Genomic DNA, 18,680 nt, shown 5'->3' with positions numbered 1-18,680 from the left:
GCCATGCTAAATTGCCCCTTAGGGTCCAAAGATGTGCAGGTTGGGTGGATTAGTCATGATCAATGCGTGGGGTTGGGGGGAGGAGTGGGCCCTAGTAGAGTGCTCCTTTGAATAGTCAGTGCAGACTTAGTGGGCTGAAAGGCCTCCTTCTGCACTGTATGAATTCTATGATACAGTCATTTTTGCAGGGAGGACAGGTGAGGCACAATATGACGTGCGTATATGGCTAATGATACATTGCAACGGTCAAAGGCAGAGGCTGGGATAAGAGAAGGCAAGAGGGATGGGAAGGTGCATTGAATTGGACTCATTTTATATATTGCATTTCTGTATGTACATTGAGCTCAGACTGATAAGTGAAAAATCTATTTTCTTTCTTCTGTGAAGTCCTTTAAAAAATGGATTTGTCTCGTCTCAATCCAGCCTTTAGTGAACAGGGGCCCACATTTCAAAACCTCCTGTTCTAAATGCAAGTTTGCTGTAGTTATTTTCTCAAGTTCAGTGGTGGCAATCACTCCCTGAAGCAACTTCCACATCCCTTACAAACAGGAGCAGAGTTACACTGCCCAACATCTACTTATCCAACAGAGTAACTCAGCAGATTGAATGCATCTTGCTTGACATACAAACTGGATTTTGGGGCTTTCACATGTGCTGTTGTGTGCTTATCTAAAATTTCAGTGGATGACTGCTTGTGTTGGAAAGACAAGATTTTGCAAATGTACAATCGCTCCAGCTTGTATTATGTATTAGCCCAAACTAATGAACAGGTTATGCTTCTCCACATATAGCTGTATATATGTACATGTTATATTGTGCCTTACCCTGTCCTCCTATAAAAATAACTATATTATAGAATCATAGAATCTACAGTGCAGAATGAGGCCATTTGGCCCATTAAGTCTGCATCGACTCTCTGAAAGAGCACTCTACATAGACACATTCCCCCCCTTTTACCTCCGTGTATTGATCATGGCCAATCCATTTAAACAGCACATCTTTGGACACTTCAGTGGCACATTTTACTTGATGAAACAAAATAACTTTTTCAAATCTTTCCTGCATCCTAATCTTCTGAAACTAGATGAAATCCTGTCCTCGCAGCTTTCAGTTTAAAAAAAAACCCTGCTTGTAAATATGTATTTTTCTCCTACCTTTCTCCTTACCTTACTGTTCTGTGCTCCCAGTTAGACCTGCTGAATATCTGCAAGCAGGGACTTTCCAACACAACGGGTGTGAGCTTTTTATTGACCAAGACAAACTACTTACTATATTGTCTATTCTCTCAATTTTGGCATCAGCAGTATAACCATTTTTCACCTCAGCATGTATTTTTTTAAAACACTCATTTAAAAATGTATAATTTAAATATAATTCTCTTCCAAATCATCTGTGTGGACAACATCCCTAATTCAGCATTAATCTGCAATCTGGCTTAGACAAAAATGTGCTGAACAAGAGCCGTCAGGACTCTTACTCTCTCCACAGATGCTGTCGAACATGCAGAGAAAAATGTGCAATTGGCAGGGGAGAAAATGGTGGGAAGGTTCTTTTCAAAGCTTGGGGTACCTTTCTAAGCTTCACCCAATGAATGGTAACACTTGATTAGCATGCCCAACAGCTAGTCTGATGCATCCCACAGTTAACATTTCATTGGAGGTGATTACAGACTTTAGTTTCAATACTAACCATGCATGGCAGTCCTGAGAGATACTTGAACCTGGAGGATACTGTTTCCCCATGTGCATGCAGGAACATTCCGAAGAATCTACACAAGTGTCCCCGTTCAGTATTTTCCCATCTGAAATCCAAACATTGTATCATCATGCAAAGATTACTCAGGTAATACAGTGCTCCTGATAAAGGTGTGAAACGTATTGGGTAAAACAATCACCTTCACAAGTGCAGCCATCCATGCATTGTCCGTAACATAACTGATTGATGTTTAAACTCCTGCATGTTTCTTCACAGGCTGGCACGCATGCTTGGTATTCCATTCCAGTCGGACACTTCAGGACTTTTAGAACAAAAAGACATCAGACAAAGTGAGTTTAAAAATCTGGACAGTCACCACGACTATTCAATGTAGATGAGGTATGGTGCGTACCACATTTCACTAGGTTTCCAAAAGAGCTCTTGATACATGATGTGGAGATGCCGGTGTTGGACTATCATTGTAGGGACTCATAAACTAGCAATCTAACCTGCAATTGATTTGAATGGCTGAATCAGAATGACTTCAGTTTTTTTAGATTGTAGTAACTTGGAGGTGACTCGATGTGGCAAGTAACAAATTAAAGGATTTATTGATTGAGAAGAACTATATACAAAAAAAAGGGGTTAACAGCACAACTACAAAATTACTCCAAACAATGCCCTGACTCTCACTGCAGCCTCCAGCCCCTGGGATGTGTGTCTTGCTCCTGATAGGCCCAGGTTAGTGCACTCGCGCTCCATTGGTTGCAGCTCGGTCATGTGACCCATGAAGTATGGCTCATTAAAGATTCAGAACTGATTTAGTTTTCCGGTTTATTGGTATCCATGTGTCCATATGTTGATCTCAATTGTATGAAACCAAGAAAAGCCAACTAGAAAGAGCAATGTAAACTCTAAAGCAGATCAGATCTCATGAGGAGACGATTAAATAATGGTATCACAACTATATGATAAAATCAAAAGACATTTACAAAAAAAAATTAATTCTGTACTTACTACAATCACTAGCTGTAAACCAGTCATTGAGGATTAAACCTTTCTGAGCACAGGATCTTGCATATTCCAGAAATGCTTGGCAGTGGCAATTCCTTCCTGCACAATGGCATGTATCATCCTCACAACTGGCAATGAATGGCTCTGGGTCCACAAGATCATTACATTTTCCAAATATCTGACTTGTTTTGAGCATTTGGCACCTATCCATGATGTTCTATGTCCAAATAAAAGTTTACTTTATTAGAAAAGTATACTTTCTCATTCGCACGCAAGCACATATTCTACCTCTGCCTTTTCCTCTCACACTTTTACCATCATCAACAATTAACCATAGAAAAATTGCAGTGCAGAAAGAGGCCATTCAGCCCATCCTGTCAGTGCTAGCCCCAAAAAAGGAAACCATTTTAATCCCGCTTTCCAGAACCTAGTCTATAGCCTTGCAGGTTACGGCATTTCAGGTGGAAATCCAGGTACCTTTTGAATGAGTGCAGCATTCTAGCGTCAACCACCAACTTAGGCAGTGAATTCCAAATGCCCACCAACCCTCTGGGTGGAAATGTTTTTCCTCACACCTCCTCTAATCCTTCTACCAGTCACCTTAAGTCTACACCCCTTGGCAATTGAACCCTCAGCAAGGGGAAACAAATATTTCCTATTTACCCTGTCTAGGCCCCTCATCATTTTGTATACCTCATTAGATCACCCCTCGGCCCCCTCCGTTCCAAGGAAAACAACCCGAACCCACCCAATCTTTACTCATAGCTGCCCATAACCTTACAACAGAAACTAATTTACAAATAATGCTTTAGCACTGTCGTTTTAACTGTATACATCAAAAATAAGATGAAAATTTGTAAATATTAGAAACCAATGTTTTGGAGCAAAAGGAATGCGGCAATGAAAAGAGGAGCATTTAGTGTTTCTACATTCTGTGTTTAGATGAGTATTTCTGACTATCAACATTTTCAGTGGTAATAATTTCAAGGACTGAAAAAGTCAATCTAAGGCAAATTAAAACGAACTTCTATCGAATCATGGATATACTATTGAGTAAAAGGTACTTCATTAAAATAAGCTCTTCTTAACAGGTGAAAAATCCAATCAATCTAAGTAGATGTAATCCTCGACTGACAATTAATCAAACCTGCCTCTTGTGTTATTGGCACTGACACTTTCCAGTCTTGCTTGCCTGGAACAGATAAAGAACAGGAAAGAGCAGAGGAGTGGCTATCATTAGATAAGCCTTTCAAAGAGCTGGGCACAATGGGACGTTCTGTGCCCAAAAGGTTTGGAGATTCTACAGCTTTACTGAGATGCCGAACTCACGTTTTGTATTGCCTCAGAAGACATGTTGCAGGTTTTGCTCGGAGGAGACGCTCTGTTGCATAGCTCCCCAGCATCATGCATTGCCCAGGAGTTGGCAAAATCGTAACCGTTCTCCACCTGAAAACCTGTGAGAAAATTCCGTGCTTTTAATCATCATGTGAACCTGAACGTTCCAAGATTTATCACTTCAGTTCTGTTGTGATACAACAGGGCAATGTAACCTTGCTGTTAAAGAGACACATTTAAGAATCTCATTACTATTTTATATATACAGTGGAGCAGGAGGCCATTTGGTCCATCGAGTCTGCACCGACCACAATCCCAACCAAGCCCCATCCCCATAACCCCACTTATTTACCCTGCTAGTCCCCCTGATATTAAGGTGCAATTTAGCATGGCCAATCAACCTAACCCCGCACATCTTTCAGAGTGTTGGAGGAAACCGGAGCACCCAGAGGAAACCCACACAGACCTGGGCAGAATGTGCAAACTCCACACAGTCACGCAAGGCCAGAATGGAACCCGGTTCCCTGGCACTGTGAGGCATTTAAATCTGTCATCTCATTTAAATTTTTTAAGCAGCGTCAATATGACATTTTCTCCTAGCAATCCACACAAAAGCAGCTAATTAGAAAGGGAATATGACCTTTATTAATCTCTAAGTGATTCATTTCCACCCTGTTTTAAGTTTTTCTATTGTCATTGTAAGTCCGAACTATGATTTTTATCTGAAACTGTGATATAGTGACAAAATAATATGCCTTTTGTCGAACCTCGTTTCAGCTTTACTGGTTTACAGCATGTTTGTCTATCGGTCAGAAGACCATGGGTTTAAACTCCAATCAAAGACTTGGGCCGGAATTCTCCGACCTCAGCTGCAGCTGGGATTCTCCCGTCCTACTGCAATGAATGGAGATTTGGCTGAGCGCCAAATTGTCCATTCTCACTGGCAGCGGTGGTAGGGCAGACAGCATCCAAGAATTCCGGCCGAAAAAATTATTTAGTTTATACGTCAGAGCAAGGACTCTCACCAACATTTAGAGGTGCACCACAGAAAGCATTATTTCTGGTTGTACCACAGCTCGGTACAGCTCCTGCTCTGACCAAGACCGCAAGGAACTACAAAAGGGTCGTGAATGTAGCCCAATCCATCACGCCAACCAGCCTCCCATCCATTGACTCTGTCTACCCTTCCCACTGCCTCGGCAAAGCAGCCAGCATAATTAAGATCCCCACGCACCCTGGACATTCTTTCTTCCACCTTCTTCCATCGGGAAAAAGATACAAAAGTCTGAGATCACGTACCAACCGACTCAAAAATAGCTTCTTGCCTGCTGCCATCAGGCTTGCGAACGGACTTACCTTGCATTAAGATGTTCTTTCTCTACACCCTAGCTATGACTGTAATGCTACATTCTGCACTCTTTTGTTTCCTTCTCTATGAATGGTTTGCTTTGTCTGTATAAAGCGCAAGAAACAATACTTTTCACTGTATACAAATACATGTGATAATAATAAATCAAATCAAAAGGTTGAAAGAAGGTACACTATTAGAGGTTCCACCGCTCGGATGGGACATTAAGCAAAGACCCATCTGTCAGTTAATATTGGTGGAAGTGAGCCCATGATACTATAGAAGTGCAAGGAGCTTCTTCATGTTTTGGCCAACATTTCTTACCACACTTGGAATACTGAGTACAATTCTGGTCACCCTATTATAGAAAGGACATTACTAAACTGGAAAAAATGCAGAAAAGATTTACCAGGATGTTCCCGAGACTTGACGGTATGAGTTATAAGGAAAGATTGGATAGACTGGGACTTTTTTCTCTGCAACGTAGGAGACTTAAGGATGATCTTATAGAGCTCGATAAAATAATGAGGGGCATAGATCAGCTAGATAGTCAATATCTTTTCCCAAAGGTAAGGGAGTCTAAAACTAGAGGGCATAGGCTTAAGGTGAGAGGGGAGATACAAAAGGGTCCAGAGGGGCAATTTCTTCACACAGAGGGTGGTGAGTGCCTGGAACGAGCTGTCAGAGTTAGTAGTAGAGGTGGGTACAATTTTGTCTTTTAGAAAGCACAAAGACAGTTATGGGGTAAGATGGGTATCGAGGGATATGGGCCAAATGCGGGCAATTGGGAGTAGCTTAATGGTAAAAAAAAGGGGTGGCATGGACAAGTTGGGCCAAAGGGCCTGTTTCCATGCTATAAACGTTTATGATTCTACTCAATCAACAGATTAACTGATTTAACAGTATTTTCTGTTTTTATTTCAGATGCACTTGTCATTGTTTAATTTACTATTTGATGATCAATGAATTCAAATTAGCTGCATAACTATTTCAAAGAAACTTATTAAACTAAGTGCTCTAAGGTGTGATAAGGCGCTATATAAATGTAATTTCTTTCTTTTACAGTATCATTAATCTGGCTTCAACTGTTACTATGGCTCGAGCCTGCATCATTATAATTCATTGCCCACCCATTTTTGACACCATTGTTGAAAAAGTGATTTCAGCTTCCGAGATGCTTTGAAAGTATTTTCCATTTAACTTTAATGCACCCAGCACCAAAGCTCGGTCTGATGCTTGACTACCTGCTTTATTGCAGGTCAAATTTACAACATTATTTGAATTGTGCGTTAAATAAAAAGCAATGTAATGATCAACAATCATAGGACAGTCAAAGTAAAGCAAAGCTTGCGATTGTCACATTTTCATGTAGCTTAATTATACTTTGACGGGCAAATTTAAAGAAAAAAACCGCCAAAAATGTGTTGTTTTTTATTATAATACTACCACCAAAAAGTCTGAATATGTGTAGGGACAAATTACAATGAGTACCAATGATGCTGAAGACATAGAAAGAAAGCTGGGAGCAGATAAATTTCGTTCATGCGTATTACCCTAAGGTTTCAAGTTGCTGATAACTGGTTCTCTAATTAGTGAGGACTTAGAACTGTGACATCTATTGAGTGGAGTTTAGTTTTATCCATATCACTTGCTTCAAATTAGCCCGGAGGGTGCATGAATTTTGACTCAATTGCTACTTAGAGCATTTCAGAATAGGAGCCAGTTTGAGGGGTCTCCCCCTTGCTCCCTAACATTATCAGACTAGTTACCACATTTTGATTTGATTTGATTTATTATTGTCACATGTATTGACATACAGTGAAAAGTATTGTTTCTTGCGCGCTATACAGATAAAACATACCGTTCATAGAGGAGGAAACGAGAGAGTGCAGAATGTAGTGTTACAGTCATAGCGAGGGTGTATTGTTTGTGTGTTGGGTGATATACCACTATCACATTATTTCTGTGGCTGCACATGTACCTGGTCCCCCCGCCCCAATTAAAAATCAAATTAAAATGACTCTGTTACAAAAACAGTGCTTTACTTTGGGTAACTGACACTGGCCACAATTCTCCGACCTCACCCGCGACTAGGAGTATCCAGTCCCACTGCTGTGAACAGAGATTTGCCTGAGTGTCAATGTCTCCATTCTCGCTGGCAGTATTAGCAGGGTGTGCAAAACTGGAGAATTCCAGCCATTATCTTTTGGAAGTTAGACCATGATGTCCCCAATGAAATGCAGCGGATGAGGATCCTCAGAAGTATGTGCAGAGAAGCCCAGGACAGTGTCAATATTTTCCCGATAATTCTTAAGAACACATCCGTTGTTGTGGAGCCCCCAGGGAGGATTATATCTTTATTTTCAGGGAATCCTCCAGCGTATATCAGTTCACATTGGTGATTCCAACGAGCAACAAATCCCTGAAAATATCTGCAGGAGGATTGCAGTAGATTGCCAGGACATGCCAATTAGTACAGGAGGTTCCTGGGAGTCTGTCAGTATGCGCATCCCAAAATTTAGCATTCCAATAATAGGAGCGGCACAGTGGCACAGTGATTGGAAGGGAATGGGCACAGAGACAGAAGGGCCATCTTGAGGATGTACTACTGATTATTTTCCTCTGATTTCCAAGTTGCACTGAACCAGACCTTTCAATACAATTAGGGGTGGCACGGTGGCACAGTGGTTAGCACTGCTGCCTTACAGCGCCAGGGACTCGGGTTTGATTCCCGGCTTGGGTCACTGTGCGGAGTCTGCACATTCTCCCCTTGTCTGCGTGGTTTTCCACCAGGTGCTCCGGTTTCCTCATGCACTTCGAAAGATGTGTTGGTTAGGTGCATTGGCCATGCTAAATTCTCCCTCAGTGTACCCAAACAGGCGGCTGAGTGTGGTGACTAGGGGATTTTCACAGTAACCTCATTGCAGTGTTAATGTAAGCCTACTTGTGACACCAATAAATAAACTTTAATATTTGCAAGGGATAGCAGAAAGCATGCTAATTAGTGCGCCAATATTTCCAAAGCATAACAAGAATAACAAAATTTCCAGGAGGTCCCGAGGATCATGCTAATACTCGCAATGGTTTCCACTTATAAATGTTTGAAAATTCAAGTGATTATTCATTAATGATAATTACATTACCTTCTTGAGTTATAAAATCATCTTGAGGAAAGTTATTGAAATTGCCACAAAGTCCACATGTCCGGCCAGAATATTTTTTCGACAGCATGATGACGACGTTTCCACTTGTGTCGATCCTGACTGTGAACCCATGTTCATCGCTGGATATGATATAGAAACCCACTGTTGTCCCGATAAACACACCATGGGATGCAAACGGCAACATGATCCTAGCAAAACAGCAACAACGGTCTTAGGTTTACACACTGTATGAACTGTGTGAATTGTTTGCCAACAATACTTGGAATGGCCTCTGGGGCACGCGACTCCTGTGGTGCCCTGCCATCAGGATATATCCAACGGGAAGAATTTTAACTTCACCTACCCACTGGGGAAGCTAATTAGAATGGGTGCCAAGCTGGGTTTATACCCAGCCCAATGTCATCCTTGGTTGAAGTTAAAGAAATTTGCGTATTTATATAATGTCTTTTCTGACTATCCAACGTCTCAAACTTGAGTACTTCAAGCCAATTAAGTACTTTTTGAAGCGTTGTTACTGTTGTGAAGCAGGGAATGTGCAGCCAATTTGCACACAGCCAACTCCTACAAACAATGAAGTGGTAATGGCCATATAATCTATTTTTCTGATGTTGATTGAGGGATAGGGAGAACACCCCTGTTTTGGACATTGCATCCAGACCAAGAGCATTGTACCCAGCCCCGGGGCACTACTCCCAGAATCAGGGCACTGTACCCAGTACACACGCTGCACTAGTTTTCAGTTATCTATAGGCGTTACCTCTTTTTTCGCACTGACACTTCTCCTTTTAAAGTTATAGTTACTTCAAAGTATTCTCCCAGATACAAGGAAATGCTTTTCCGTTTTCCAGCCTGGTAGTTACCTGAAAAGCACAGGGGCAGTGTCACTTGTCAAACGTTAGCTCAGGAACTGGCGGTTTGAATGAAAATCGCGCAATCAAGATGTTTGCAAACAAACACTGATGGAAATACCTAAAAGAGAGAAGGAGCTTTTGATGCAGTCGCCGGCCAGTTTGTAGCTGCAGTGTCCTGGAAACTCGTAAAAGTTCCCATCGAAAGTCTGGATGCGATAGTCACTGAAAAGGCTGCAGCGGGCATCATTATTCGATCTGTCCTTGACCTCGGTGTGTGATGATTTCCCCTGCCCTGTACAACAGACACGATAGACAGCAAGTCATTGTTCAGTTTCACCTTCTCACAGTGGCGACCCACTAAATATTCAGGATTTTCAGTGTTAGACATATTTATTTTAAAAAACTTCAATGCACCCAAGGAATTGAAAATGAAATGGAATCAGTTAGCGATGGTAGAGACCCGATTTACAGAATTAGGCAATTAACATCAACGTAATGATTTACTTTTACTTAAGTCAAAAATTTGCAGCGTTCAAAGTTGAACACCTCTCAGGGCGGCACGGTGGCACAGTGGTTAGCACCACTGCCTCACAGCGTCAGGGACCCGGGTTCGATTCCTGGGCTTGGGTCACGGTCTGCGTGGAGTCTGCACATTCTCCCCGTGCCTGCGTGGGTTTCCTCCGGGTGCTCCGGTTTCTTCCCCCACAGTCCAAAAGGTATGCTGGTTAGGCGCATTGGGTCATGCTAAATTCTCCCTCAGTGTACCCGAACAGGCTCCGGAGTGTGGCGGCTAGGGGATTTTCACAATGACTTCATGGCAGTGTTAATGTAAGCCTTATTTGTGACACTAATAAATAAACTTAAAGTACCTTTAGAATGCGGCACGAAGGTGAAGACGAGAAGCAGAAACAGATAATCGCTCACCATCTGTATGAACCAGAGAGAAAGACAATGAACAAAGCACCGTCCAAAATCATTGCGACTTCTATTTCCCTCCCGCCCTTACAAAAATAAATGATTGAAACAAATCATCTCCTTCATTTCCCTTTTGACTTTCTCATTGCTTCGCTGCTGCTGCCTTGAGTCGAGTTTAAATACCCCCTCATTGAACGGTTCAGGTTGCCCTGCAGAGGGCTGAGAGACGCAAAGCCGTTACCTTGGCTCCTGCTGAGCTCTATTCTGGGAGACAAACACGGTCTGCAGCGAAACTGACTTCAAAACAATGTTAAATCAACATGTTCTGAACTTCAGTAAAGTGAACTTCTTGGGAAAACAGTCCAATTTATACAGGGCAGGAACTGCGGAATAATCAACACTGGGAAGAGAAAAAAAATGACTGCACGTTATATCCGTTAGTAGAATCACAGTATCAGATTCAAGCGAAGCTGTGGTGTTAATTGTCCAAAAGGAACAATGGAAGGAAACTGAATAAAACACACTGACAGATTTACCAGAACTTAAAGGATCAGCGAGCTTCTTTCTCGTAATGTCTGTAATGAGATTATTTCACACTCTAACTGTGGTAAATTCTTGAACTATCCTTTAACTATCAGGGGTATTTCTTTTTGGTGTTACATAGAGGATCTGACATCTTATTGTTTAAAGCATAATAGTTATAAGCTCATTATTATGGGCGGCACAGTGATCAGCACTGCTGCCTCGCACTGCCTGCCAGGGACCCAGGTTCAGTTCTGGCCTCGGTTCAATGTCTGTGTGGAATTTGCATGTTCGCCCCGTGTCTGCATGGGTTTCCTCTGGATGCTCCGGTTTCCCTCCCACAATCCAAAGACGTGCGGGTTAGGTGCCAAATTGACCCTAATGTCAGGGGATTAGCAGGGTGAATATGTGGGGTTACGGGAATAGGGCTTGGGTGGGATTGTGGTGGGTGCAGACATGATGGGCCGAATGGCCTCCTTCTGCAGTGTAGAGATTCTGTGATAATGTGGACAAAACGCATGTCATCTAACTGATCTACACATATCAATGACAAGACAAGTCATTCTGTATAAATGTTATCATATCTGCATGATTGGAACTAATCTCCAAAGAACAGGGATTTTGGGCACTGACTTTCTCAAAAAGATAGCCTTCACCGGAAACAGAACGGTAAATTGGGCTGCATTTTATACTGCATGCATTTACTACCCTTCCCCACAACTAAAAGGTGGGTCAGGAGACTGTTCATCAAAACGTTGGATGTCCTGCAGCCATTTAGTGCTTGGCTGGGCATTAATTGTCTCAGGGTGAGACTACGCCACCATGGGGGGAAATCCAGCTTGTGAGAGATGCCAGCCCATGCAATCCCAACAGGGCCAGGTTTGAGCGGTGGCCACTGCTGGTACCACAGGCAGTCCCTGATGGCGCTAATGGAGGCTGGATTTTAGTTACGTTCAGGGTATCGGTGGACCTGTGTGTCAAAATCCATCCAGCAAGGGGGATGAGAGAAGGGGGACTGTGTTTGGGAGACCAAGGGAGAAGGGTGAAATAGAAGGGGTTTATGACCTTATTGGGGAAGTGGTCCTCTGTCTCTGATGGGCACAGGGACTTCCAAAGAAAGTTCTCCCCTTTGTCAAACACCTGGTCACCCAGTAAAAGCTGCCAGGTTACCCATCTGGCGTGGGCCTCCCCTTGCCACAGGTAAAATGGTGGAAGGAGTGGGGGTAGGATGAGGCCTTTAATCATAGAATCCCTACAGTACAGAAGGAGCATATTTGGCCCATCGAATCTGTACCCGCCACAATTCCACCCAGGCCCTATTCTCGTAACCCCATGCAGTTACCCTGTTAGTCTCCCTGACACTAAGGGTCAATTTAGCATGGCCAATCAACCTAACCCGCACATCTTTCGACATCTTTAGGTGACCAGTAATTAAAGGCTTCAATAGGTCCAAGGATGGGATGGCCATCTGATGCCTCCACTACTCTCTGTATAATTGGAGACAGGTTGGGGTGGGTGGAAGGGTGGTGAGCAGTTCATGCGTTGCCCTAGCGAGCCACCATGCCTTCAAATACATGGTGAGAGGGCTGTAAAATCCAGTCCAATGCCCTGACAAGGAAAATAAATACGTCAGTGGTGGATGAATTAAAGTAATATCACAAAGAGTTGGAAAAGTCTAGATTTGAGCCTGAAAAGATTGAATGGATGATTTATACAATTGTTGGACTAGAAGCTGAAGGCTTGGCTGAAAGAACTAGTGAGGAAATATTAACAGACAAAGGAACCAAGATGTGACGGCGAATATAAACACTGTTATAGAAGGGACAAGGAATAAACATATGTCAAAACATAAGGAAGGAAAGCAGGAAGAAAAATAAAGGTCAAGCTTCAAAGATAAACAGATCCAAAATTGAACAGTATGTAGGTGAAAGCCCAAAACATTTAAAGCAACAACGGAGACTTTAATAACTATGGAGGGACATGGTATTAAAGCTAAAAACAGATTCATTATTTGATTGGGGGGGGGTGAGGGTGGGGGAGAGGTCACTGGCAGGGCAGCAATTGTTGCCCCTCCCTAATTGCCCTTAACTGGCCATTTCGGTGGATAGTTAAAGGCCAATCACAATGCTATGGATCTGGAGTCACAGGCAGGTCAAACTCAGTAAGGACGGCAAATTTTCTTCTCTCAAGGACATTAATGAACTGTCCCCATTGCCAAGATTAGTCTTATATCCCATACTTCTATTAACTGAATTTAAACTCTCCAAGCTACCCTGCTGAGACTTGAACCAATGTCTCCAGTCCTTTAGTCTGGGCCTCTGGATTATGAGTTCAGTGATATTACCATTGCACCATCGTCTCCCCATTTATAGGGCTTAGGTTAGGACTGTATTTAATCAATTATGGTTATAATATTTAGAAAAGAGATAAAGACAGAGAAAAGGATGAAATGACATTGTTAGTAAAAGATTCCATCATTGCACTAAAACTCTGTTGGGCGGAGGGATAGAGTTAAGATATGATTTTGATTTGATTTATTATTGTCACATGTATTGGGATACAGTGAAAAGTATTGTTTCTTTCGCGCTATACAGACAAAGCATATCATACATAGAGAAGGAAAGGAGAGAGTGCAGAATGTAGTGTTACAGTCATAGCTAGGGTGTCGAGAAAGATTAACTTAATACGAGGTAGGTCCATTCAAAAGTCTGATGGCAGCAGGGAAGAAGCTCTTCTTGAGTCGGTTGGTACGTGTCCTCAGACTTTTGATATATTTCATACAGATAGAGAAATGAACTAAGGAAGGAAATGGCACAAGAATAACTGGGCAATAATTTGGAATGATTTAGTCAAAAGATAGACAGAAACAATGATAACGCATGAGGTCAAAGTGGGAATGCTTTTTTAAAAATGTGTTTAGGACTGCTTTCTACATCATAGCGCTCTGGGAGGAGAAACTGACGGAAGAAAACAGTAAGGACAATGGGCGGGATTTTCCAATCCTTCCCGTCAGTGGGATCTTCCAGTCCCACTAATGGCCGCCACCCCTGCGATGGATTCCCCAATGGCAGGCAGGCAAACTACACAAAATGCTGTAAACTTTGGCGGAACTGGAAGATCCTGCAGGCGGCTGTGTGGGGATGGGGGGAGGAAGGGGGAGGATTGGAAGCTGGAAAATCTCACCCAGTGTACAAACCAAAATGGAAGAATTGAGTTAGGTTCAATAAAAGAATAGAAAAGCATAATGAAGGGTCAAACATCAGAGCACTGAGCTGGTAAAAAGCCAAGTTCTAACATTTGCCAAGGTGTCTAACCCAAATTAATTAGCTGTTGACTATTCAAGAATGGCCAACATGGTTTGGTTAAGTAGAAGTTGTGTTTGACAAACCCAATGGAGTTTTTTGAAGAATCCAGTGTGAATAGATAGAAAGTAGGTGGTCAATGGAATGCATATTGAATTTCAGAAGGTGCTTAATGGCTATCTTACAAGAGGCTTGCTGGAAAATTCAGCTATATGGTACTAAAGGAAATGGAGCAGCAGGCGTAAAGGGCCTTATGATGGGGAGGAAACAAAATCTTAGGATAAATCGCTGTTACCTAAACTGGAGAAGTGGTGTACCTCGGGGACCTGCATACTGAGAGGTGATTTGGACTATAAGGAAGTGTTGAAATCTGCTGATAACATTACAATAGAAAATTTGGCAAACAGCGAAGAGGGCTGAAAAAACTTCAGGAAGGTGTGGATTAGCAGGTGGAAGAAACATCAATTATGGGTGAATAAGGTAATGCATTTTAGTAGAAAAACAAAGTCTGAAACTATGCAATTAATGGAAAGGCACTGAAGGATGTGAGAGGCAAGAAAAGAGATGGTGAAGGAGCAGAGGCATCAAGGGTTCAAATACATCATTTCTTGAAAGTGTGAGTTAAAGCCAGCAGCATTTTCACACTTAAATTTTCTGGGCAACTTTTCTAGGCAAGAACACTTATACATATATGAAAGAAGTGGGCAAATCAATGGCAGATGCAATATAATTTGATAAATGAGGTTATTCACTTTGGAAGCAAAAACAAGAAGGCAGATTACTACCTGAATTCCATTCCATTCCATCCATTTCTGCATCGTAGGGGTTTTATTTTCCTCTCCTTCAACTCTCTATCCAATTTTCCCTGAAAGATGTAATGGTCTCTAACTGAACCATTCACCGTGACAAAGCATTTCAATTTTTTCAACATTTCTCGATGTGTGAAGTAAGTTCCCCTGCTTGTTATCCACATGCTTAAATTAACAATGTCTCAACTAAATTGGAAGAAATAGTCTTCCCATAGGGGCCCCATGGGGTGGCACAGTGAAACTCACTGTAAATTGGGAGAGGGGAGTGTGCAGCGGGACCTGGGTGTCCTTGTGCACCAGTCACTGAAGGTAAGCATGCAGGTGCAGCAGGCGGTAAAAAAGGCAAATGGTATGTTGGCCTTCATTGTGAGAGGTCTTGAGTACAGGAGCAGGGATGTGTTGTTGCAATTATACAGGGCCTTGGTGAGGCCACACCTTGAGTATTGTGTGCAATTTTGGTCTCCTTTTCTGAGAAAGGATGTTCTTGCTCTCAAGGGAGTGTAGTGAAGGTTTATGCCATTGGAGTCATAGTCATAGTCATAGAGGTTTACAGCATGAAAACAGGCCCTTTGGCCCAACCTATCCATGCAGCCCTTTTTTTAAACCCTGAAGCTAGTCCGAATTGCCCGCATTTGGCCCATATCCCTCTATACCCATCTTACTCATGTAGTTGTCTAAATGTTTTTTAAAAGACAAAATTGTACCCGCCTCTACTACTACCTCTGGCAGCTTGTTCCAGACACTCACCACCCTCTGTGTGAAAAAATTGCCCCTCTGGACACTTTTGTATCTCTCCCCTCTCACCTTAAACCTATGCCCTCTAGTTTTAGACTCCCCTACCTTTGGGAAAAGATGTTGACCAACTAGCTGATCTATGCCCCCCATTATTTTATAGACCTCTATAAGGTGACCCCTCAGCCTCCTACGCTCCAGAGAAAAAAGTCCCAGTCTATCCAGCCTCTCCTTACAACTCAATCCATCAAGTCCTGGTAGCATCCTAGTAAATTGTTTTTGCACTCTTTCTAGTTTAATAATATCCTTTCTATAATAGGGTGAGCAGAACTGGACACAGTTTTCCAAGTGTGGCCTTACCAATGTCTTGTACAACTTCAACAAGACGTCCCAACTTCTGTATTCAATGTTCTGACCAATGAAACCAAGCATGCTGAATGCCTTCTTCACCACGCTGTCCACCTGTGACTCCACTTTCAAGGAGCTATGAACATGTACCCCTAGATCTCTTTGTTCTGTAACTCTCTCCAACGCCCTACCATTAACTAAGTAAGTCCTGCCCTGGTTCAATCTACCAATATGCATCACCTCGCATTTATCTAAATTAAACTCCACCTACCATTCGTCAGCACACTGGCCCAATTGATCAAGATCCCGTTGCAATCCTAGATAATCTTCTTCACTGTCCACTATGCCACTGATCTGGGTGTCATGTGCAAACTTACTAACCATGCCTCCTATATTCTCATCCAAATCATTAATATAAATGACAAGTAACAGTGGACCCAGCACTGATCCCTGAGGCATACCGATGATCACAGGCCTCCAGTTTGAAAAACAACCCTTTACAACCACCCTCTGGCTTCTGTCATCAAGCCAATTTTGTATCCATATAGATACCTCACCCTGGATCCCGTGAGATTTACTTTATGCAACAACCTACCATGCAGTACCTTGTCAAAGACCTTGCTAAAGTCCATGTAGACAACATCAACTGCACTGCCCTCATCTACCTTCAAAAAACTCAATCAAATTTGTGAGACATGATTTTCCACTCACAAAGCCATGCTGACTGTCCCTAATCAGTCCTTGCATCTCTAAATTCCTGTAGATCCTGTCTCTCAGAATACCTTCCAACAACTTACCCACCACAAATGTGAGGCTCACTGGCCTGTAGTTCCCAGGCTTTTCCCTGCAGCACTTGTTGTGCCTTTGTTTAAAAATTGCCACCCTCCAATCTTCAGGCACCTCACCGGTGACTATGGATGTTTCAAATATCTCTGCTAGGGGACCTGCAATTTCCTCCCTAGCCTCCCTACTCCCCATTATATCTGGATTTTTGACAGGAAATTGAACATATGGTTCTGATAAACTACCCAGTGCAGAATGTGAGACTCTCAACCCAGCAGACTGGCAGTTCCCCTGGTAAACTGTCTGTAAGAAATCCCTGCAGCAAATACAGGTGTCACCCATTCAGTAATCCATCCATTCCAGTATCTTCTATCTAAGCAAGCACATTACATGGTACAGCAAGCTGAATGGGCTGAATGGTCCACTGCTGTATAATTTGATAAATTAGGTTATTCACTTTGGAAGCAAAAACAAGAAGGCAGATTATTACCTGAATGGCTGTAAATTGGGAGAGGGGAGTGTGCAGCGGGACCTGGGTGTCCTTGTGCACCATTCGCTGAAGGTAAGCATGCAGGTGCAGCAGGCTTTAAAGAAGGCAAATGGTATGTTGGCCTTCATTGCGAGAGGTCTTGAGTACAGGAGCAGGGATGTATTGTTGCAATTATACAGGGCCTTGGTGAGGCCACACCTTGAGTATTGTGTGGAATTTTGGTCTCCTTTTCTGAGAAAGGATATTCTTGCTCTCGAGGGAGTGCAGAGGAGGTTTATGCCAAGCTGATTCTGGGGATGGTGGGATTGATGTATGAGGAGAGATTGACTAGGTTAGGATTGTTTTCACTGGAGTTCAGACGAGTGAGTGGAAATCTCATAGAGACTTATAAAATTCTAACAGGACTAGACACGGTAGATGCAAGAAGGATGTTCCCAATGGTGGGGGTGTCCAGAACCAGGGTTCACAGTCTGAGGGTTCAGGGTAGACCATTTAGGATGGAGATGATGAGTGGTCAGCCTGTGGAATTCATTACCACAGGAAGTAGTTGATGCCAAAACATTGAGTATGTTCATGAGGCGGCTGGATATAGCACTTGGGGTGAATGGGATCAAAGGTTATGGGAAGAAAGCAGGATTAGGCTATTGAGTTGGATGATCAGCCATGATCTTGATGAATGGCAGGACAGGATCAAGGGTCGAATGGCTTCCTCCTGCTCCTATTTTCGATGGTTCTATGTAAAATCACCAATTTGACCTTTGATGAAATATGAAAGAGTAGAACAGCAGTAGACCATTCAGCCCTTTCAGCTTGCTATACCATATACAAAAAACAATACAGCACAGGAACAGGCCCTTCGGCCCTCCAAGCCCGTGCTGCTCCCTGGTCCAAACTAGACCATTCTTTTGTATCCCTCCATTCCCACTCCGTTCATGTGGCTATCTAGATAAGTCTTAAACGTTCCCAGTGTGTCCGCCTCCACCACCTTGCCTGGCAGCGCATTCCAGGCCCCCACCACCCTCTGTGTAAAATATGTCCTTCTGATATCTGTGTTAAACCTCCCCCCCCTTCACCTTGAACCTATGACCCCTCGTGAACGTCACCACCGTCCTGGGGAAAAGCTTCCCACCGTTCACCCTATCTATGCCTTTCATAATTTTATACACCTCTATTAAGTCTCCCCTCATCCTCCGTCTTTCCAGGGAGAACAACCCCAGTTTACCCAATCTCTCCTCATAACTAAGCCCCTCCATACCAGGCAACATCCTGGTAAACCTCCTCTGTACTCTCTCCAAAGCCTCCACGTCCTTCTGGTAGTGTGGCGACCAGAACTGGACGCAGTATTCCAGATGCGGCCGAACCAACGTTCTAT

General features: G+C 42.9%; 1 protein-coding gene across 1 annotated transcript in view; it reads right to left on the bottom strand.

The window, feature by feature from the left end:
• Window positions 1-10,691, bottom strand: part of vwf (von Willebrand factor) — a 146,311-nt gene extending 135,620 nt beyond the window's left edge. The window contains exons 1-9 of the mRNA XM_078235380.1: window positions 10,564-10,691; window positions 10,277-10,334; window positions 9,526-9,699; window positions 9,314-9,416; window positions 8,536-8,744; window positions 4,039-4,163; window positions 2,713-2,926; window positions 1,895-2,017; window positions 1,690-1,801 (exon numbers count right to left, since the gene is read on the bottom strand). Of these exons, the coding sequence (XP_078091506.1) occupies window positions 1,690-1,801; window positions 1,895-2,017; window positions 2,713-2,926; window positions 4,039-4,163; window positions 8,536-8,744; window positions 9,314-9,416; window positions 9,526-9,699; window positions 10,277-10,334 (1,118 nt within the window). The 5' untranslated portion in view covers window positions 10,564-10,691. The remainder of the gene's footprint in view (window positions 1-1,689; window positions 1,802-1,894; window positions 2,018-2,712; window positions 2,927-4,038; window positions 4,164-8,535; window positions 8,745-9,313; window positions 9,417-9,525; window positions 9,700-10,276; window positions 10,335-10,563) is intronic.
• Window positions 10,692-18,680: the final 7,989 nt, after the last annotated feature.

Source organism: Mustelus asterias, chromosome 19 (genome assembly GCF_964213995.1).
Source record: "Mustelus asterias chromosome 19, sMusAst1.hap1.1, whole genome shotgun sequence".
Taxonomy (NCBI): domain Eukaryota; kingdom Metazoa; phylum Chordata; class Chondrichthyes; order Carcharhiniformes; family Triakidae; genus Mustelus; species Mustelus asterias.
The sequence above is the reverse complement of the archived record's forward strand: the minus strand, read 5'-3'. Positions and strand labels throughout refer to the sequence as shown.